At 57.2% G+C, this 21,943-nt stretch overlaps 1 protein-coding gene across 31 annotated transcripts in view; it reads right to left on the reverse strand.

The window, feature by feature from the left end:
* The window catches only part of PSEN2 (presenilin 2), a 25,094-nt gene extending 5,598 nt beyond the window's left edge, over positions 1-19,496 (reverse strand). For 2 of the 31 annotated variants that reach the window (XM_082702420.1, XM_082702416.1), the window contains exons 1-7: positions 19,402-19,480; positions 9,374-9,534; positions 6,825-7,039; positions 5,558-5,750; positions 3,687-3,754; positions 2,881-3,101; positions 2,101-2,199 (exon numbers count right to left, since the gene is read on the reverse strand). In XM_082702420.1, coding sequence (XP_082558546.1) covers positions 2,101-2,199; positions 2,881-3,101; positions 3,687-3,754; positions 5,558-5,750; positions 6,825-7,039; positions 9,374-9,514 — 937 coding nt within the window. In that variant the 5' untranslated portion in view covers positions 9,515-9,534; positions 19,402-19,480. Of the gene's footprint in view, positions 1-2,100; positions 2,200-2,880; positions 3,102-3,686; positions 3,755-5,557; positions 5,751-6,824; positions 7,118-9,373; positions 9,535-9,941; positions 11,528-11,819; positions 12,114-12,316; positions 12,429-13,647; positions 13,684-14,257; positions 15,632-19,401 lie in introns of those variants that run through there. The other 29 variants (XM_082702426.1, XM_082702425.1, XM_082702411.1 and 26 more) reach the window with 29 other exon arrangements.
* Positions 19,497-21,943: the final 2,447 nt, after the last annotated feature.

Here is a 21,943-nt window from a genome sequence, read left to right on the forward strand (position 1 = left end):
GTCGTTCACCTGCCCGGCAGTCGACAGACATGGTGTGACCACAGCCCTCGGCGACCACGTGCGATGCGGCTACGGGCACGGGTGTGTGGACAGCTGTGGAGACCCCGTGTCCGGCTCCCCTGGCTTCCGTCCAGGGTGGGATCCCTGGGTCGGGAGCACTGACTGGGCTCTCTCTGGCCCGGAAAGTCTCGCCTCCCCTCCCATCGCACACGTGTCCCCCCATCTCCATCGGGCGGCCCCGTGAGCGTGCCTCTCTAGAACATTCCCCACGTGGCCATGCAGCCCTGGTGGCCCCACCCTGTCCCTCTCACTGCGTGGCATCTCCAACCCTGATGTTGCTCAGATCCCAAGACACACAGACGTCCTTGATTCTTTCTCCTGGTCTGTACCACAAGCATCACAAATCCTGCCAATTTGGCCTCCAAAGTATCTTAAGAACGCATCAGTGTCCTTGGCCTCAATTGCTGCCCCGGGGCCACAGCCGTATGCCCCCACTCCTGGGCTGCTAGTCACCCCCAAACCTGGCTTCTCTCCCACTCTTGTCACCATGTCGTTTCCTCTCCCGTCAGCAACTTGAGTGATCCTGCTAAAATATTCATGTCAGGTTGATCCAAAGCCTTCCAGAGCATGAAGCTCACTCAGGAGTGAAAGCCGAGTCCTCGCCATGGCCTGCAGGGCCCAGTGCCCCCTCACCTGCCTCTCCTCCCTTCTGCCCCCCACTGGCTTTAGCTCCCCAGTGCTCCCAGACCTGCCCCTCCTTTCTGCCCCCTGCCAGCTTCGGCTCCCCAGCACACCTAGACCTGCACCTCCAGACCTGCCCCTCCTCCTTTCTCTTCCACACAGCTGGCCTCAGCTCCCCAGGGCTCCCAGACCTGTACCCCCTCACCGCCCCCTCCTTTCTGCCCCCCACAGTGGCTTCCGCTCCCCAGTGTCCCTGGACCTGCACCCCCTTACCTGCTCCCTCCCCATTTCTGCCCTCCAGTGGCTCCGCAGTGCCCCCGGACCTGTGCCTCTGAGCGGGCCCTCTCCTCCCTTCTGCCCCCCATGGCTTCAGCTCCCCAAGTACTGGGCTGTATCCACCTCAGGGCCTTCTGCTGGAACTCTGCCCCCTGAGCTTCCTAACACAAGTCTCTGTCACCTTATGACAGAGGTGTCCTCGACCACCAAACCCAAAACAGCACCCCCCCCCCAAAGTCCTCGGCCTCCTTGACACTTCATCTGTTGACCAAGCACGTCTCCCCTCCAAGAACGTGTGCTCCCCCACAGCACAGAGACGGTGAACACAGGTAAGAGCCCCATCTCAGCCCACCACACGTGGTCTCTGTCTTCCTCAAAGTGGCCTCGAACCTGCTTTTAGGCGGTGGGCTCCCCACCCACAGCTCCCACTCCAAGCTCCATCCTGCCTCCGCAGACGATCCCCAGCCCTCGGCGGCAGGTCTGCACCTGCAGGCGGCGAGCCCGGGGCATTCGGGCTCACTCCTCAACCACGCCCACCGACAGATGGCGGGCCACGGGACCACAGGGCTGTGAGCCCCGTGATGCCCGGGGCCACATGGGTCTCCTCTCCTGCAGCACCTCGGAAGCCCAGCACGGCGCTTGCTGCAGAGTGTGGGTCTGACGCTCGTCTGTCAAACACACCCATCAGTCCAACTCCCTACAGTCCGGCCCCACAGCCCGCAGCAGCCCCGGGTGCCTTCCCTTCAGAGACTTCCGCCAGCCACGGAGCCGTGGAGGAAGCCCAACAAAGAGCAGGTACACCTGCGCCCCCAGACCCCCGCCCTCGAGAGCCCCTCTCCGAAGCACCCTCTCAGGAGGGTGGAGGGCCGAGCGGGTGGCTGTGGGCAGTGCCCACCACACGCCACCGGATGCTGAATGGGCCACGCTGGGGGGCGGGCCACGTCCCCTGCAGCCCCGGGTGGCCCTAACTCTCTCAGCATCTTCTGTGTGAAACCAAGATCCAGCCAGTCTTTGTCCCTGGCAGGCGGGCCACCCCTGGTTCACCAAGGCCACCCCCTCCTCTTAGACCAGGGAACTCTGAAAGCCGTGGCCAGGAAGCAGCCCCCGGTTTCGACCTCGGGAGGAGACGTAGGGGTCACTCACAGGAGTATATCAGGGCAGGAAATATGGGCTCGTTCCTCTCCTGGGCGGTCTCCACCAGCATCCTCAGCGGCCCTTTGGGGCACAGCACAGCCACGAGATCTGGGAGAGCAAAGATATCAGGGTATGTGGCCTGTGACATTTATTCCCAAGCAGCCCCCTCTCTGGGGGCTGTTCCCACGAACACTAGGGCAAATGCAGCCCAGAGCCCCAGAGCGAGGCTCCGAGTGTGCCCTGCGTGCCTACACCCAACCCGCCGGCTTCCAGCCCCGACCTGGGGAACCCACACCGGCTGAAGCCCAGAACGGAGTCTAAACAGGTGGACCGGAAACAAGGAACCGCCGCATGGCTCAGGGCCCCAGGGGTGAGCTTGTCGTCCGGAACCTCCCATCCCCTACCCTCAAAAGGGAAGTGACGGGGAAAGAGAATCACATGAACCCTAGTCACTGAGCCGATAATGAGCAGTTCTGGGCGCTCGTGATTCACGGCCCCGCGCCTGACCCTACGGCTGCTCTGAACAGATCTCCTAGTGTGTCCAGTGCTCACCGGTGTGAGTGCTCCACAGACGTGCAAACAAGAGTGAGCGCGCCCACGGCCCCAGGCCCCACAGCCCCCGTGTCTCACAAAGGCAAGCCTGTCAGAGGGGAGACTGTCCAGCATTCATCGGGGAGGGAGGCCCCTTTCAGCCCCTGCCACCTGTGGGCCCCAGTAAGGAGGACTCGACCCCTGGACACGGCCCCCGCTGCCCACCACCAGGCTCAAAGCCCACCTGCGTCCGCCTACCGTACACAGAGATGGCGCCCAGAATGACCCAGGCGGACCATTCCGGGAGGTACTTGATGAACACCAAGGCCATGAGAGCACTGATCATGATGAGGTAGGCCTGCTGCAGCACGAGGGGGCCCTTCCAGTGGATGCACACCATGCCCACTGCCCCGAAGTTCCAGACAGTCAGGAACAGGGTGGGGTAGTCCATGGCCACGTTATAGGTCTTGAGCACTTCCCTGTGCGACCAGAGTCAAGCATGGGCGGGAAAGTCAGTGGAGAGGTGAGACCCCCAGCTAGACACAGTTCACATTCCCTGCTCCTCAACCATGAAACCCCCAGCTGGGTCCTTCCGACCTCTGGCTTCATCACGAACACCCCCTTCCCCGGTCTGTGGGTCCTACAATGAACCATGTCAAGTATATTCTGGAACAAACTGGTGACTGTGCCAATGTCTCATCCTTGGGTTGGTTCATGTCCACCTGCACTGGCACAACCTAGAAGACCCTCTGCCCAAGAGAAAGGTCCTCCTGTCTCTCCAGTCTCTCCTGGGTCAGGCCGCCTTTCGAGATGGAAGGCAACAGAGAAGACCACTTTTCCCACAAACGAGCAAGCACCCAGGCCCGGCCCAAAGACGAGAATGTGAATCTTAAGGGGTCTGTACCCCTCTTGGGTTCACAGAGATCGCCCTCCATGTGGACTGTGCTCCTTTAAATCAGGAACGAGAAAGGGAGGCGTGGCCTGCCACGGGGCCCAGGGGAGGAAAGACCAGGTCAGAGCAGTGAGGAGGGCAGAGTCTGGAGCCTGGTGGGAGGGTGACTTACCCGAGGTAGATGTAGGTGAAGAGAAACAGCAGCATCAGGGAGGACATGATCAACCAGCCATGGATGAACTAGACAACAGAAATGGGCAGGATGGACACAGGCCCCAGCTTCCCGGGACTGGTGCCCAAGCTTCAAGAATCTCCGTTGGGCTCCTCCATGACCATGCTGGAGGTACGGAGTGGCCGTTGTGACTGATAAAGAGGGCAGAGAAATCCAGAGTCCTCCCCGGGTCCACTGGCAAGGGCGTGCAGCAGGACCGTCAGGTGTGAGCAATCAGAGCCCTGTTCCCTCACTGGGGGGGGGGGGGGTGCGCTGGAGAACCCCCCCCCCCACCCCGGCCGAGTGAGGGTCACACCTCGTAAATGTATATACATGTAGTCAGGTAGTCACAGGTACGAGATAGGGAACGTCAGGGCAAAGTGACGGGAGACTCGCTGGGGTGCTAAGTTAAAGTAGTCACAGCTGTCTTTGGGGGAACTTTCTCTGGTCACCCCAGGAACCGGAGGGTCTACTCACTGGTCCTTAGAGAGACACGTGCCTGCTGTCCTGGCCAAAGAAGCAGATCAAAGATGACTGTAGGCTGGTCCTAAGCCAGTCCCCTAGCCAGCTGTCAGGGTCACGGTGGAGTCACTGCCACCAGCCTCCCCCCATCAGTCACCTGCTTGGGTCACTGGGGACCTCAGTGGGAACCTGGTCTACCTGGAAGGCAGGCGGTGGCCCGGCTACCTCTGGGATGGGCTGACCCTCCTCGCCCCCCAGGACCACCACCACTGCTCTCCTGAGTGTCACAGAACCCGCAAGGACACCTTGCTAATCTGCCTCCGCCAGTCCCTGGACGGGTCGCCTGACAGCCGCTGACCACAGCAGTGCTGTCCTTCTGTAGCCCCTGAGCCCCTGACTGGCTTGTTTTCACAGGCCCCGTGGCCTCTGCTCCGACCACACAATACCACGATGCTTCCCAGCCCCACTTAAAACTGGCTTATTTCCACAGGTCATCATTCACCGGTCAGCCTTGGCGTCCCAGCACTTGCAGCAGCCCTCCTGTGGTCCACCCCTGCTGTCAGGTTTCTGCCCTTGGGCTGAGCCTTGTCTGTGCTCCCCACCTGCGCCCAGAGGGTGGCAGCCGGCGTGAGGACCGCTTCCAACCAGTCACACCTAGCGTGTCATTCTTTCAGGCCTCAGGGGTTCAGACCCTAAAACCTACATCCAAAAGCTCATGGCCTGCCTGGGGAGGGACAATGCCCCTGCTCGGGCCGAGTGAGGGGGTCCCCTGGGGCATCCAGGGTCCTCGCCACAGCTACGGGTCCACCAGTCCCCCAGGCCTCGGAGACCTCAGCACGGCACCTGCATAGTCAGCTAAGAGGGAAACAAGGAGGTCGAGTAAACCTGCGGCGAAGGATGGGGCACAGGGACCCTAAAACAGAATATCTCGTTTCTTCTGAAGAAGCAGCTAAATAAAATTAACTCCCGAACGTGAGAAGGTGCGTGGCGAATGCTACAGTCAGGGACGGGGGCAGGCGGCGTTCCGCACAAGCTCCAAGGAAGGGGCAGCAGGGAACCCCCACGGGGGTAGGGGCTGGGGGGGCACGTCTAACAGTAGCGTCAGCTCCTTCTCGGGCAAGAGCCTTGGCAAGTATGCAGCCGCAGGGGGCCGCGAGGACAGGACAGGGCAGCGGGCAGGATGGACAAGATGGGGCAGTGGGCAGCAGACAGAACAGGGCAGTGGGGAGAAGGCAGGGCAGACAGGACGGGGCAACAGGCAGGATGGATAAGGCGGGGCAGTGGGCAGGATGGACAGGATGTGGCAGTGGGCAGGACAGGGCAGCGGGCAGGGCGGATAGGACAGGGCAGTGGGCAGGGCTGGCCCTTACCTTGTAGCAGCGGTACTTGTAGAGCACGACCAGGAAGATGGTCATGGCCACGATGACACTGATCATGATGAGGGTGTTGAGGACAGAGTTGAGCAGGCGCTGGCCCACAGAGGGCGTGTCCTCGGTGAATGGTGTGTAGATGCTGAGGGAGATGGCGGGCTGCAGACTCTGCTCCCTGCCTGCTCCATAGGGCCTGCCCATGAGCCACCCAGCCTTAGCCTGATGCCTGAGCTCTGAGCAGAAAAGGAAGGGGCCCCCCCAGGCCACCCCCTCCCCAAGGTGCTCGCCTGCCCTCCCTGAGGCCTCCCGCCCGCACCTCCCCCTCCCCCAAATACCCCCCCAAGGCCTCCCTCTCCCCGAGGTGCTTTCCCCCCACTCCCGCCAGCCTCCCCCTCCCCAAGGTGCTCTCCCACCCACTCCCAGCAGGCCTCCTCCTCCCCGAGGTACTTTCCTGCTCTCCCCTCTTCTCCAGGCCAGGGCACCCAGCAAACCCCCACACCCATACCCGGCCCAGGGCAGGCCAGCAGCAGGGGCACCTGCAGCCAAGAGAGGCGAGAGGCCATGCCCTAGCCCCTGCCCTGTCCACCCTGTCTGCCCTGGACTGCGGAAACTTCCTGCCCGCTGAGCACTCACCTTCCCTGAACACTGTCTGCTGGGCCCCCTCCCACCGGCTCTGTGGCTGGCCCAGCACAAGACTGCCCCTTTCTTCAGAAAAACCAAACCAAAGGGAAAGGAAACTAACTAAAGCCACTAGAAACCAAGTTCGGAGAAGGTAGTCAGAGGCAGGCGACTGCCCCAGAGCAGCGGGCCAGGGAGCAGAGGGTGCGCCCCACTTGTCCGTGCTGCTGCCTTCCACTACAGGGATCCAAACCTCGCTCCCTGGGCTGGAAGCCAACTAAGAAATCTCCTGGACCCATGTGGGTTTCCGGCCACAGGAGTGGCAGCCCAGAGAGGAAACCAGCTGTTTGGTCACATGGGGTGGCACCCTGTGCCCGGGACCCCACACCCAGAGCCTGCCCTCTGCCCCGTGGCGGCAGCCACGGTTCTAACTCGCCCTGTTCTCCTAGGGTCAGACCCATTATATAAACAAGGAAACTGAGGCAGAGAGCGGTTAGGGAAGGGCCCGCGCAGGTCACACTGCTGGCAGGCGGTGGACGGAGCAGAGCATGGAGTCAGACAGCTCTCAGCCCAGCTCTGCACAGGCCCCTGGCGTGGAGCTGCGGGTGCTGAGACCCTCCCCCCGACCCTGCCCTGCTCCCCAGCTTACAGCTGGCCGTTCTTCTCCGTGTAGAAGCGCACGGACTTGATGGTGGCCACCACTACAACCATGCAAAGCGTCACAGGCACAAACAGCATGATCACGTGCTTTGCCCCATATTTGAGGGTCAGCTCCTCCTCCAGGCCCGATGGCTGCCCGGGGACCCCACTGCACATGTAGCGGTCGGCATCCTCGTCGAGGTCCTCCTCGCTATCCTGGCTTCTCTGCGGAAAACCGCTCGGTGAGGGCCATGGCACGCCCCCGTGGTGGGCTCTGCGGTGCCGGGCACGGGTATTTTGGAACTGGAAGAGTGCAGTTTGAGTGTTGCTTTCCAGACGGAAGAACCAGCCTAGGGGGCTGCGGTCTAGACGCTGCAGGGCTGGGACGGCAGGGCACGGCAGGGCACGGGAAACATTTACGAGATCAGCCGGAGACGCTTCAGAGCTGGCACACGCCACCGCAAATGCGGGAAGGGGCCACAGCAGCCACAGGAGAGGGCAGCTTGCAGGCCCAGGACGTGTGGCTCAGGAGCCTGGAGCGCATCTAGGGATCTCCCCCCTCCCTCCATTCAGGGGTTCAGATGCCACTCAGTTCTGTTCAAGGAGCCACAGGGATTTGGGAGGAGACTGGCCAGGTGACAGAGGAAAACAGATTACACTCACTAGAAGAGTCAGCACCCATGAGGACCCTCTGACTGTAAGACGATGGGAATTTGCAGAGGAGGAAATTGCTTGGAACTCCCCTGACATGTGCAAAACTGGGCAGGGAGAACTGGAAGCTGCAAACCAGACTCTGATGGGCTAACTGGCACCAAACTCCTGGTGGGGTGGGTCCATGTTCTGGGAGAGTGGGAGGGCAGGACCCCAGCACCTGCTGCCCCAAACTCGTCTGCGAGAATTTCTGTTTGGGAATCGCGCCAATTTAGGGTCACTCGCTGCCTCGTTAATTACATTAACCGCCAGAGCCATAGCCAAGCAAAACACACATTCAAAAGGACCTTTGCTTCAATACTGGTTCTTTGCAGAGAGAATTCCAAGCTAGACTCTCAGCTAAGAAAAGGAAAAGTGCACAGGAGGTGTTAGGAGTGGCTGGTGGTGGCATTAAGCTGAAGAAGCCAGAGACCAGCTCACTGGGAATTCAGAGCATGGGAGAAATGAGCTCTAATTGCAGCAGTGGGGGCTAAGGCTGGCTGGCAGGAAAAACTCCCCATGAAAGGTTTTAAATACTATAACGGGCAAAATGGAGCTGGGGTTTCGGGCAACTCCAGATGTTATTTTGCCTTGCCGGGGTGGGAGGTAGGAAGGCTAGATGACTCTCCCCCCAGGGCACCCCGACTTATGATGTTTTAGCCTCATGTCCTGCAGAGATAAGATCGGAATGTCTGCCTGCGTGCCCCCCAAATTCACACATTGGACCCTAACCCCCAATGTGACAGAATGTGAAGGTGGGGGTGGGTCTTTGCCAGGGGACCGAGTCGGGAGGGTGGAGCCCTCCTGATGGGATGGGTGCCCTTACAAATGGGCACCAGACACCTGTACCCCGATGTTTATAGCAGCCATGTCCACAACAGCCAAACTACGGAAAGAGCCCAAATGCCCACGGACGGATGGATAAAGAAGAGGTGGTATAAATCTACAGTGGAATATTACTCAGCCATCAAAAAGAACGAAATCTTGCCCTTTGCAATAACACGGATGGAACTAGAGGATAGGATGCTAAGCGAAATAAGTCAATCAGAGAAAGACAACTATCATATGATCTCACTCATATGTGGAATTTAAGAAACAAAACAGAGGAAGATAAGAGAAGGAGGGAAAATAAGACAAAATCAGAGAGGGAAGCAAACCACAAGAGATTCTTCTTAATCATAGGAAACAAACTCGGGGTTGCTGGAGGGGAGGGCGTGGGGGGATGGGGCGGCTGGGGGACGGGCATTAAGGAGGTCACGTGACATAATGAGCACTGGGTGTTTTATAAGACAGATGAGTCATTGACCTCTACCTCTGAAACTAAAGAAACAAAATATAATTAATGGGCCCCAGAGAGCTCCCTGGCCGGCCCACCACATGAGGACCTGGACAGAAGACCCAGAAGAATCAGATGCTGGATCTGTCGGCCCCCTGCGCTCGCACTTCCCAGCCTCCAGAACAGTGAGAGGGAGACTTCCATGGTCTCTAAGTGCAGCCGGCCCAACCGTCACACACCACTGAGGTAGATGCTCGCCCCATGGCTCCTGGGTCTGGCCGCCAACCCTCCATGGTGCTTCCCCTGCCACCCCAGGCCTGGGCTCCCCTCCCAGCATCCTCCCTGCATGGCACTTGTGCCAGAAAGATGAGCCCACGGGGCTGGGGACAGAACCGTTTAGTCCGCAGCAGACTGCGGATGTGCCGTCCAGTCCAGAGCCCTCCCTGACCGGGACCCACCGCCCACCCTGGGGGACCTACCCTGGGGGACCGATTCTCACCTCTACTTTCCCCTCCCTCCCGCATCAGGGCGTGCCTGGGTTCCACCCATGAGGGCCAGGAGCCTGGGGCCTCTGACCGCTGGCAGGAACCTACCCATTGGGCAGCACTCTCTCTGTCCTCCAGGCCCTGCCGGGCCTCCTGGCAGCAGCGTGGTGGGGGGCTCTCAGCCGACATCAGGGACGTCCTCTCGTCACACACTTCTTCCTCACTGTCAGAGGCCATGAACGTGAGCATGGCCCTGCCTCGGGAAGCGCCTAGAGAAAGGAGCACAGGGTACCTCTGTCCATCTTCCTGCAAGGCAAAGGCAGCAGAGGACTGAGGTGGTGGCCAGAGGCAGCCTGAAGACCTGGTCACAGGTCCTGCCTGACAACCACCCAGGATGCTTGGGTCGAGTGGCTGCTGGAAAACAAGACTTCCCAGGAGTTGCCTCGACAGCAGCCACCAGAAGGAACGGCCGTGGAGACCCAGGCCACCGGAGAGAGGCCCGACTAGAAAGGTCGTGGCTACTCCCAACTGTCAGCACGCTCATTCATTCAATCAACAAACATCTGTCGGGTGCCTGAGGTGGGACAACAACCACACTGGGCTCTGGGGATAGGAAGATGAGCAAGAAATACATTTGTCCTTAAAAAAAGAAAGAAAGAAAGAGCAAGAGACACACCTCTGGGTGGTTCAGTCGGTGAAATGTCTGTCTGCCTTGGGCTCAGGTCATGATCCCAGGGTCCTGGGATCGAGTTGACTTCCCTGCTCAGTGCAGAGCCTGCTTCTCCCTCTCCCCTCTGCTCACGCTCACTCATTCTCTCTCACAAATAAATAAATAAAATCATCCAAACAAAAACAAAACAGACCAGCAACCATCCCATGTGATCAATTATGCGATCTACGTGTTCTAAGAGGTACAGAAACACGATGGAGGGTCACTCTCAGAGATCAAGAATGTTTTCTAGAGAAGATACCACCCTTGACAGAGACAGAATTTTCCAGGTGGGAGGAAAGGGCAGAGGGCATGAAGAACAGACACTCCAGGTGAGGCCTGGTGCTGCCAGGGCGGGCGGGGGGCTGTGGTGATAGGAGGGTCTCCCGAACTGTGTTAGGATATTTGGCAACCCTGGAGACAGAAGGGGAGCTTCCTGTCCCTGAAGACAACCGTGGGAGGGGGACAGGCTCTGCCTCAGGGGCAACAGGCTGGACGCCAGTGAGGGGGGCATTGGGAGGCTACCCATCCGCTCTGGATGTGGGGATGAAACAAGTCAGAATCCAGGATGACAGCCAGGCACAAAGCCGTGGGCAGGGGACAAGCATCTCAGGGGAAAGACAAGAGTCTGGTCCAGGAACTTGCTGAGTGAGAAGGGGTGAGATGGGTTAAAAAGGGTCAAGGAGTCTGGGGCGCAGGGGAGCAACGAGACCAGGAGAGGTGGGGTCTGGGTGTGTCTGGTAGGAAAGTACAGCTGAGGGACCCACCAGGAAGGCCAGGCTGAAGGGTCTGAACCGCAGGGAGGCTCGCCCCCAGCTCCACGGTGCTGACCCAAGCGCAGTGTCCTTCCAGCAGCAGCTCCAGGAAGCCAGGGCGGCAGAAGGGCCTGGAAGAGCTTCTGACAACGCCTGGCGGACCTCGCTGTCCCTGCCAGCTTCCCGGGCAGGCCTGCTCTCCCCATAACGCCTCCCAGAGGCCCTCGGGGCTGAGCTACGGGGCACCAGGGAGAGAGGACCAGGCCTGGCCTCTGCTGAATGCCTGCTTCCACGTCAGCTCCCCGCCGGAGCGTGTGACATCCAAGGGAAGCAGGCAGGTTCCTTCTCTCCCCAGCCAGCTCTGCTCACCCTGACAGGGCCTGCAGCCCAGGCTGTGGCCAGGGTTACTCCTGAGTGGACCTCCCTCAACTCCACTCCCCCAACTGCAGGCCAAAGGCAGAGCCCGCATCTGCTTAACTCACGGATTAGGACCTGTGACAAAAGGCTCCCGGTCAGTCTCACAGGGGCCTCAAAATGAACCAGCTCCAGGGTGCCCGGGGGGCCCAAATCGGTTAAGCTTTTGGCTTGGGTCATGATCCCGGGGTCCTGGGATTGAGCCCCACATCAGACTCCTTGCTTGGCACAGAGTGTGCTACTCCGTCTCCTTCTGCCCTTCCCCCCACTCATGTTTCCTCTCTCCTTCTCTCTCAAATAAATAAACAAAATCTTTATTAAAAAAAAAATGAACCAGCTCCCCTGATGCAGGGCAGACAGAGCAGAGCAGGAGTCGAAAGAGAAATACCAGATGACGTCACTCACAGGCAGAATTCAAGAAACAAAACCATGCAGCACACAAAGAAACAGGTCCCTAAACAGAGACCCACAGGGTGGTTTCCGGAGCGGGGAGAGGGGCCCACAGGTGGAGGGGAAGCAGAGACGCTTCTGGTGATGCATGCTGGGAAACCTGCACACCAGAGACCAATACCGCAGAGCCCGTTAATGACACTCTACTAATAAAACCAAAAACAAGAGCAGGAGGACCAGCAGAGGAAGAGAGAAGACCAGTGCCAGAACAGGGACGAGGCCCGACCTCCTACAGTTAAGGTCAAGAGGAGGAGGAGTCCGCCTGCCGTTGGGTCCAGTTGTTGGGGGGTCCCAGGTCTCAAGGATTTGGAAGGATGAAGGCCAGGAACAGCTTCCCGGGTGGAGACCGGGGGAGGCAGGGCATCCTGGTAGAAAGACGTGTGGGATGGGGGACCTCCCAGACCTGCCGCTGGAGTGTGGAGACCTAGCAGTTAGCAGGAAGTCTGGAGGCCCCAGAAGGCCGGAACCACCCTCCACCCCAAGGGAGGAGCAAGGGCTGAGTCCCGCAGGGAGGGGCCGGCCAAGGCCAAGGCTTCCGGACAGAAGCGGGGTGTGAACAGAATGAGGGGAGGGGGCTCCTCCCTCTTCGCTGCAAGATCCCCCCCACCCCCCCAGGCACCAGCCTCAGCTCGATGCCATGGGAGGGCAGCCAGACCCAGCACAGTGATCCTGAGGGAGCCCAGTCTGAGGGGACCTGAAACTACAGGGAGGCTCTCTCAGTACCTTCTTTTCTAGCACACCGCTTCTGCTGGGGGTAGGAATTAATAGTGTAGTTAGGACCCCTCTTCTCTCCCTCTCAGGCCTCTGGGGTGCCTGCAGGTGATCTCCACAGTGACTGGAGGAACAGATCCAGGTCCCAGGATGGAAAGCCTCCCAGCTGCAGCCCCCTCCCGCTCCCCCCGGGGCTCCCAATGACAAGCAAAAGGGGAATGGACAAACAGGGAGCGCAGATGCTTCTTGGAAGAAGGGGAGCCAGGGGGGAGAGCGGGGACACAGAGGAGGGGACCAGTCCTTCCAATTTCCATTTCTTCAGCCACTTGCCAGCAGCTAACAAGACAGTCCCCGGGGGCCACTTCTGCCTCCCAGTGTTTCCCTGGTGTCCCCAAAGGACACCTGGCAAGGTGAGCTTGAAGAAAGGCTGTCAGAGCTAATTCAGGCTTGGCCTCCTCGCCTGAAAACAAAGGCTCCCTGGGTAGATTCTTCCCTAGCCTGCCCTGATGCAGGGCCCAAGACTCCCAAGGACCCTGGCTGGCAGGCCCCAAGTGGGTTGTGGCTGCCAGAACAAGGGCTCTATCCAGTCCCAAACCTCTGGGCTTGCTGACTGCACAGGGACAGGTGAGTAGCCTTCAGACCCCTGAACACCTGACGTGGGACTGAGTCCTCAGAAAAGGCTGGGTCCCTTAACATGCTGTTTCTCAAGGGTCCCGGCCACCTGGGGTGGGGCTGTTGGGCCACCACCCCCGAGCCCAGAGCACGCACCGCATGCTGTGACAGGGGAGCTGGGTGCTGCTGTTCCTGCCCATTTTACAGATGGGGAGACAGGTCTGCAGTGTGATAGGTTCAAAGTGCCCCTTGTACCCAGGCAGTCAGGGTCTGCCGTCCTGAACGCTCTGCTAGACAACGGATTCCCAGCTCCATTCTGACCAAACGTCCACAGCTCTGCACCCTGAGACGGCCCCCAGATAAGAGTCTCTCCTGGGGCTGCCCAGATCTGGAACCCAAGCCCAGCCAGCTGCCAGGCCCCCAGCTCAGGACTCTAGGACTCCTGTTACAATCCAGCCCCCATCCCCTGGCGCTGCTCAGCACTACTGGCTCACTGGATCTGGGAGTGAAAAAGAACCCGCCTTCTCCTGAAACCCTCTCTGCTCAGAGAGCCCCAAAGCTCTCTCTTCCCACCAGGAAAGCTGCAGGGGGAGAAGGCAGTTCCCAGACGCAGAGGGTCCCCAAGTAATGCCCACCACTGCCGAGGGCATCGAAAAACTACGTCTCCACGGTCCAGCACCAACAACCTTTCTGAAGGCCGTTAACAGGGGAAGCTTTCAAAACATTTGTACCTTTGGATCTTGAACTGCTACTTCTTGGAATCTGCCCTAAGAAAATAATAAAAGATTTTCATAAACACGTTTGCTGCGGTTGTTTACGATGGCCCCAAAAGTGCAAATTACTGAAATCCCTGACTCTGGCCTAGGACACGTCCAGTGTTCAACGTAATGTATCTAAAGGTTCACATTCACGACCATCTGAACATTCTTTGAGAACGTTGGTGTATGAAGGGCTGGCAAGGCAGATCACAAAACACCAAATGAAGTTAACCTCTGGACGCTGAGACTGTGGGCCATTTTTTCACATTTTCCTGCATTTCTCAAACCTTCTATTATAAACACGGATTGTGCCTGTAGTCTTTTTTTTTTTTTTTTTTTTTTACGTAGGCTCCAGCATGGAGACCGGGGCTTGAACTCACAACGCTGGGATCAAGACCAGAGCCGAGACTGTCAGATGCCTGATAGACTGAGCCACCCAGGCACCCCGAGCCATTAATTTTGTAAAGGGAAATACGGAATATCAACACAGAGACAGAGTTCCTTCCCATCCTGCCACTCCTGCGTGCCCTCATGGGATTGGTGGGGGGAGGGGGACAGGTGGACCCGAGGCCCCTCTTTTTACCTGGCTCCTGGAGAGCAGAGCAGCTGGGAAGTACTCCTCTTGCTTCCAGGTTGGAACCGAAGCCTGACGGCACTCCGAAATCTCGGGAGGGGAAAACCACCCCCCAGATGGATGCGGATCAACAATCTTACTCGATATTTGTCCACATCAGGGCGCCAGTGACGTCAGGATCGCCCGTGGGAGGAGGACTGGGGCGGGCGGGGGCGGGGCGCAGAGGCTCTCACCGCCACCCCCTGGCAGGTCCTACCAACCACATAGCAACCAGCCCTCCTCTGGCTGGGAGGGGGCCGAGGAAGCCTCCATCGGCCGAGAGGAGGAGGGGCAGCCCTTCCCAGGGACTGCGGGCTGCCTGGCTTGCGTTAGGTGCAAAACCCACACAGCCAGAGAAGCCACCACTTCCTCCCATTAATCAGCTGAATGAGATAGAAAAGCTGAATTAGCCAAACCCAGAGAATTCCCCCAGAATGCCTGTTGTCAGCAGCTCCTGCGGTTATTAAGGAAACCCCGTGACCCATTTTCCTTGACCTTCTCATTCCAGAGACAGACTGTAAAACGCCATAGTAACCAAGAGCTCCTCCTTGGAAAAAGATGTAAATCGCTCCTCCAGAAGCAAAGTGGGAGTTAACTGCATTTACCTTGAGCAGAAGGGGCGACAGAGGAAGGTCAGGGTCCTGCAGCAGGCCGAATTGAACCAGGAGCCCCCACTTTCAAAGGGGGTGGCTCAGGTTTGCACAGACCCCTCTCTAGGGTCACCCATACCCCGCAGGACTCCCAGGAGGTTCTCACTGCCTCCCTCATACCTGGGAGTGGTTTGCAAGGGACAGACTTCCCTCAGGAATTCCTGTGTCTCCCTGTCCCCCTCCCCGGCCCGGGGCAGCCAACCTTGTATTTGGTCCTGGTTGGCATTCATCCCTCTCTCTGGCCCCCTCAGCCCAAACTGGGATGCACCATCATTCACCAGACGGTTCTCCCCAATCCAGGGAGGCAGCCTTGGCCAGAGTGCCTCCCTGCAGAGGGCTGCTCCACCCTCCCAGACCGGAGGCCCCGGGGGAACCCTGACGGAGCCTCCGAACCTGGACCCAGGCTCTCCATCTACCAAGGTCTGCCGTCTTATACTCAAAAGTGCCCAGAGCCCAGGCAGACCCCCGCCGTGTCCTGAAGTAACCTGGAGAGGGGGCAGTTTGGGAAAAGCGGCAGAGGCCATGGCCCTAACACGCCACCTTCAAGGAGGGCCCAGGATAAAAGGGCTCTTTTTAAGCGAGAAGCAGCGATCCAATCACCTAGCTGTGGAACTTGAACACGCTCCCTGGCTGCATGGCCTGAGACAATGGACTCATCTGGAAAGGAGCAGAATGGACACACCTTGCAAGAGTCCTGTGAAAAAGAGGGATAATGTGTAAAATGTCCAGCACAGAGCAGGTGTTGGGAAATAGCAGTTACCGTGCAGATGGAACATAGGTAGCGATACAGCGGGACGGGAGCGAAGCTGTTGATGCCCCCTTGGAAAGTAGCACGTGTGCTAAACCACTAAACAGAAGAGTTCAGCGGCCAAGGTCACCCCTCACCCAGGCCCCCGGGAGACACGGCTTCCACCTAGCCCCAGCCCTCTGGCAACGTAAGCGCTTTGTCAAAGGCGAGGGCACATCCACAGGACAGACGCCAGAGCTGGCACGGACCTTAAAGGCCATCTGGTCAGTGCCCTACTTTGTAGTTAAGGAAACTGGAGCCCAGAGAGGCCAAAACCTTGGCTGCAGTTCAGGTCGGCCAACTGCCGTGAGCAGCTATCCCCCGCTCACCCAGAGTAACGCCTGAGACTCACACACTCTGAGCGGCCCAGGGCCATGGTCACACAGGCCCGGCACAGCACCCCAGGGGGGCTCTCTGGGGCACTCTCATCCTTAGGAGGCATGTCTTTGAATAGCTTCTCCAAAACACAGACAAGAGGTCACGGAATTACAAACACCTCCTGATCAGGACTTCACTCCTCTCTCTCCTGCCCCCAGCCCCTCACTCCTGCTTGGGGGCTGCTCTGCCTTCCGACTGTCTGCTACTAGGGCTCCACATGGTGGGGAGAGGGCTGGAGTCTGCATGCTGCTTCTCTGGGTGGATTCAGGGTGGTCAAGTGTCCTGCTACACACTAGTCCGATCAATAAGGACACGCTCACGTTCTCTGTCCACAAGAATACTCATGAAGGGACATTCTGAAGATGGAACATTCACCCAAAAAAATAGGATACAAAACTTCACGCCCAGCTTCCTGCCTCCAACACTTTCTTAAAGAATTCTATGTACGTGCGGGAACTGCTGCAAGGAAGCGTATGCTGACGGGGGTTATCTTTGAGCTGAGAGCAAAGGGAGGACCTTTTAAAAACCAGTTCCTAAACGTGTATTATCTTTATCTCTATAAAGCCACAGATTTTCTGGTTAAGGTACAGAAGAAAGGTGAGCACCCCTTCCATTTTTCTTCCTGTGCGCCAGAAGACCATACTGTGGCAAAGGTGAACGAGCAACCCATTCTCCCAGGCACTGAAGAAGCTGGGCAAGGCTGATCTCCTCCCTAACATCTGGTCTTTCCCCAGACTTGACCACGGCAGCCTCGAAACCTCTCTGCCTGGAGGTCAACACCGGTTACACGAGGCTTGAGGCCCATGTCTGATCAAGCTCCCCTCGCAGGCCCTGGCCGGGGGGAAGCCTCTGCTAGCCTCAGAGCCCTGACATCCCCTCCACTGGCCCTCCCCGCAGCCACTGGAGTCGGAGAACAGGTGGGAATACTTGCAGAAACACTGGTTGTCTTGCCATCCCCCAGCTAAACAGTGTGCCAAACTCAAAGCAAGAGCTGTAAACCAGCCAAAGATATCTTCAGTACAAACACGCATGTGATCTACCCACACAATGCTTTGGTCTCTTTAGAAGAAATTATTTGGGACCACCTGGGTGGCTCAGCAGGTTGAGTGTCTGACTTCAACTTAGGTCATGATCTCAGGGTCCTGGGATCTTTGAGTCCCATGTCAGGCTCCCCCCTCAGCGGAAAGCCTGCTTTTCCCTCTTCCTGCGCCCCTCCCCCCACTCGTGCTCTCATGCTAATAAATAAAATCTTTTAAAAATTATTATTTTTATTGCTTTGTCAGGTAGCTACTAACGGAGAGCACACAGAAATGTCCAGGGCATAGGGCAGGGACACAGGTAGGGAGTGAACGTGGGAGGCCTCCCTCTGCAAAAACTCAAAAGATTAAGACCCAGCCAGCTGGGTTCAAATCCTGGTGCTCTAGTCACCAAAGGCATCTAATAGGACAAGTGGCTTGACTCCCTGAGCCTCAGTTTCCCATTACTGTAGTGGGTAAAAATAACAGCTACTTTCGTGTGGCTGCAGCTGTAGAGAGACACTGTGTACAGACACTCTTCAAGTTCACCATCAGTAATGCCTGTGGCGCCCAGCCGGCTCAGTAGGATGAACATGGGACTCTTCATCCCAGGGTGTGAGTGCGAGCCCCACGTCGGATATAGTGATTACTCAAATAAATAAAACCTTAAAAAATAAAAATGAAAAATAACTCAGAGGCCAAGGGAGGGGAGGCCTCCCGTTTGGCAAACCCGTGTGTGTGGTGGGACTGGGAGCAGCCATCGAGGTGCTGAGGGGCAGGTGGCAGGCCTGGCAACACACCCCAGACCTCCAGGTAGGCGAGTGGCAGCTTCCAGCCAGGTACTTTCTTATGCTGCTCCTTCTCCCATAGACAGGAACAGGGGATTCGTTTCATCCATACCCCTGCCTGCTGCATGCACCAAGACCCTAGACTTGGCGCACAGCCACCTGGACACCAAACCATGCAGAATTTTCCCTGAAACCCTGAAATGACTTCTAGCCCACTCTGCAGCAAATGTTCCTCCAAGCCCCCCCGCTTCCAGCCCTAGACCTAAAGGCTCCTTCCTTCCACCCTGCCTGTCTGCTGGCTGGGTGGCTGAGGCTGCATCTCCGAGCTGACCCCAGGACCCCTGCCCCTTCACCAGCTGGCTCCAGAAAACACAGCTGCTGACACACCTGCCTGCTCCCACACGGCCACCTTCAGGCAGAGGGCCGCCTGAGGCTCCCACACCTGAAGCAGCTTATCCAGAGCCTTTAATTACTGCTGAAAGCACTGGAGGCTCAGGTGTCTACAGAATGGACATCAAGGGCACCACACCAGAAGCCAGGGTCGTCCTGATCAAGTTACTGTCCCTCCCGCCCCAAAGCCCAGGCTGACCATTAGGGTGGCTCTAAAACTGCTCTGGAGGGGATCCTCTCAGGTTCTCCATCTGTAAATGGGGACGCCGCTAGTCCACGAACCCACAGCTCATTCCTCAAAAAGGAAATACTCATTAATTCAGCAGACAGCAGCATTTCATCCAACTCTCCAAGGGCTGAGGTCTGGTGCCAGGGCTGGAAAGCAGACTCCCCGCTTTGCGAGTTCTGAGCCTGGCTCTGCTCTATCCCACCTGGGTGGCCTGGAGAGCTGCGTTACCTCTGTGGGCTTTCTTCATGGATAAAATGTGGGGTGGGGACTGGCCTCTATTTCAGTTTTCTTCAGCTTCAAAAGCTCGATTCTGGGAGTCTCCCCACCGCTGTAAAACGGCCAAGCACCGGTGATAGCGAAATCGCCGGCTCCAGGCCCGGATCTGCGATCGGTTCCCCACCCTGGCAGTCAGACCCTCGCCTACCCCCCCTGCTTCGAAGGCCCATCCGCCTGGGAGCCAAGGCGGCCCCAGCGCGGGGAGGGCGCCGTGCCCGCGCCTCCCAGACCCACGTGCGCTGCTTCTTGAAATGCCCGGCCCTCCAGCGGGCCGCACCGCGCCTACCAGCAGCGGGCTCGGGCCGCGGGGAGGCGGACACAGCCCCGCGCAGGCCCAGGCCTGGGGGCCGCTCCCCGCACTCCTCCCATCCCCGAGGTCCCCGTCAGCCCCCGCCGCCGCCGCCGCTTCCCCGCGCGCTCCCCTTTCCGCCCCTGCGCCGGCCGCAGAGGCCGGACAGGCGCGCGCAGGGACCGCAGCCCCGCGCCGGGGAAGGGGCCGCGACCCGCCGCGGTGAGGGGCTTGCGGGGGGCCAGCACCCCGCCCGCGGGTCGCTGCGGGAGACCAAGCCCCGCCCGCACGCCCCAGACCAGCCAGCTCACCTGCTCCGCAGCGGCGCTGCGGCGGTGTTTACGCCGCTGGCCGAGCGCCCGTCCCTCCCGGACCCCAGCGCCGGCGCAGACCCCGCCCCGGTCCCGCCCCGGTCCCGCCCCCTGTCCCAGCCGGGTCCCGCCCACGGCGCCAGCCCCGCCCCACCTGGAGCAGAGCCAGTAGGGCCTGTAAGTGACGCGCGCTGGGGCCTGACCTGCTCTTACCGCGCGGTGGGGGTGCGGGGGCACACCTGACATCCGTCGGTGCACACCTGACATCCGTCGGTGCACTGGCCTTAGAAGGAGCGGAGGCCGGGCCTGTGATCGCACAGGGGCCTGGCAGCTCCGTGGAGCCGAACGCATTTGCTTGGAGGACACTTCTTTCCTTGTAGTGTTGTGTCCCGGGTCTCCCCCTTCCGCCCTCCCAACCCCCCAAGGCTTTGCTCCCATTAAGTTAGCACTAGTGGCCTGTTGTGAGCTAACATCACGAGAATATTCCTGCTCTATTTTCTAGAACCTCAGAGCCACCGGGAGTTCTAGATTGTACAGGGATGAAATTACTACCGATGACCTGTGAGTTGGCCAAAGCAGTTATGATTCCTGGATTTGGGGGTCCATGGGGCAAGCTGAGATTGTGAGCAATTTGACATTTCTGAATGGCTTGCTTTTTTAAAAACTAAGGTAAAATTCGCATAACATAAAATTAACCTTTTCTTTTTAAAGATTTTATTTATTTATTTTTAAAAAGATTTAATTTATTTATTTGACGGAGAGAGAGATCGCAAGTAGACAGAGAGGCAGGCAGAGTGAGGAAGGGAAGCAGGCTCCCTGCTGAGCAGAGAGCCCGACTGGGGACTCAATCCCAGGACCCTGGGAACATGACATGAGCCGAAGGCAGAGGCCCCAACCCACTGAGCCACCCAGGCGCCCTAAAATTAACCTTTTTAAAGTGTACAGTGGCCTTTAGTACATTCACAGTATTGTGCAATCCCAGCCACCTGTTCCTAGTCTGGAACCCTTCCCGTTACTGGAAAACCTCCTACTCTTACACAGGTTTTTCATCGCCTTCTCCCCCAGCCCCTGGCAATCACCAATCAGCTTCTCTCCCATGGATCTATCTATTCTGATGTTTCATATAGATAGCATCATACAATATGTGACCTTTGGGGTCTAGCTCCTTTGATTAGTATAATGTCTTTGAGGGTCATCCTTCCTGTGGCCTGTATAGCCTTCATTATATCATAAATAATAGTCTGTTGAATGCACATCCCACTATTTGTTGATTACTCACTGATGACATCTGGGCTGTTTCCACCCTTTGGTTATTGTCAGTCCGGTTACGGTAACCATGTGTGTGCCTATGTTTGTTTCAGCACACTTTTCAATTATTTGGGGTATACAGACCGAGGAGCTGACTTTTGGATCATATGGAAATCCTATGTTTAACTTTTTGAGGAACCACCACACTGTTTCCCACAGAGGACGAACCTTTTTACATGGATGAAAAATTTTACATCAATAAAGAGTTGCAACTCAATAAAGAGTTGCAGTTTCTCCACACTGTCCAACATTTGTTATTTTCCATTTAAAAATTATTATTGTTATTATTATTATTGCCTTCCCAGTGGGTATGTAGGGGTAACACATTCTGGTTTGGGTTTGCATCTTTCATGGGCTCATGGGCCATTTAAGTATGTTTTTGGAGAGACCGCTATTCAAGTTCTTTACCTATTTTTTTTTTCCTTTCCTCACCTTTAAATTTGGTTATCTTTTTGTTGCTGAGTGGTATGAGTTCTTTACCCATCTGGATACCAGACCCCATTTAATGTACACATGCCTTTAGTTTTATTAATTCCAGATGATATTTTTTTTCTTTCATTGCTTGTACATTCAATGTCCTATCTAAGAATCTGTTAATAGTCAAATCCAAAATCATGAACACTTGCTTCTGTGTCTTCTTCTTAGAGTTTTTATAAGAGCTCCTATATTAAGGTGATTGATCCATTTTGAGTTAATTCTTGTATGTGGTGTGAAGTCTGGGTCCAGCTTCATTCTTTTACATGTGGATATCCAGTACCATTTGTAAAGAGATTGTTCTTTCCCTAGTGAATGACCTTGGCCCCCTTGTCAGAAATCAATTAGCCATAGACAAAAGGGAAAAAAATGTTTTTCTAAAAGCAGTTTCAAAGCGGGGCACCTGGGTGGCTCCGTTGGTCCCACTCTTTATTTTGGCTCAGGTCATGATCTCAGGGTTGTGAGATTGAGCCCTGCATTGGGCTCCTTGCTCAGAAGGGAGTCTGCTCAAGAATCTGTCCCTCTGCCCCTCCCCTCCATGCTCTCTCTCTCTAAGATAAATAGATAAATCTTTAAAAAATAAGAAAATCGGGGCACCTGGGTGGCTTGGTCATTAAGTGCCTGGTTTCAGCTCAGGTCATGATCCCAGGGTCATGGAATCGAGCCTGGTGTCTGGCTCCCTGCTCAGCCAAGTAGCCTCATAGTATTCCCTTTTAATCCTTTCCCCCATTATAATGGGATTATAATGATGCCCTGACTT

This window comes from Mustela nivalis (assembly GCF_964662115.1).
Source record: "Mustela nivalis genome assembly, chromosome: 16".
Classification (NCBI taxonomy): Eukaryota; Metazoa; Chordata; class Mammalia; order Carnivora; family Mustelidae; genus Mustela; species Mustela nivalis.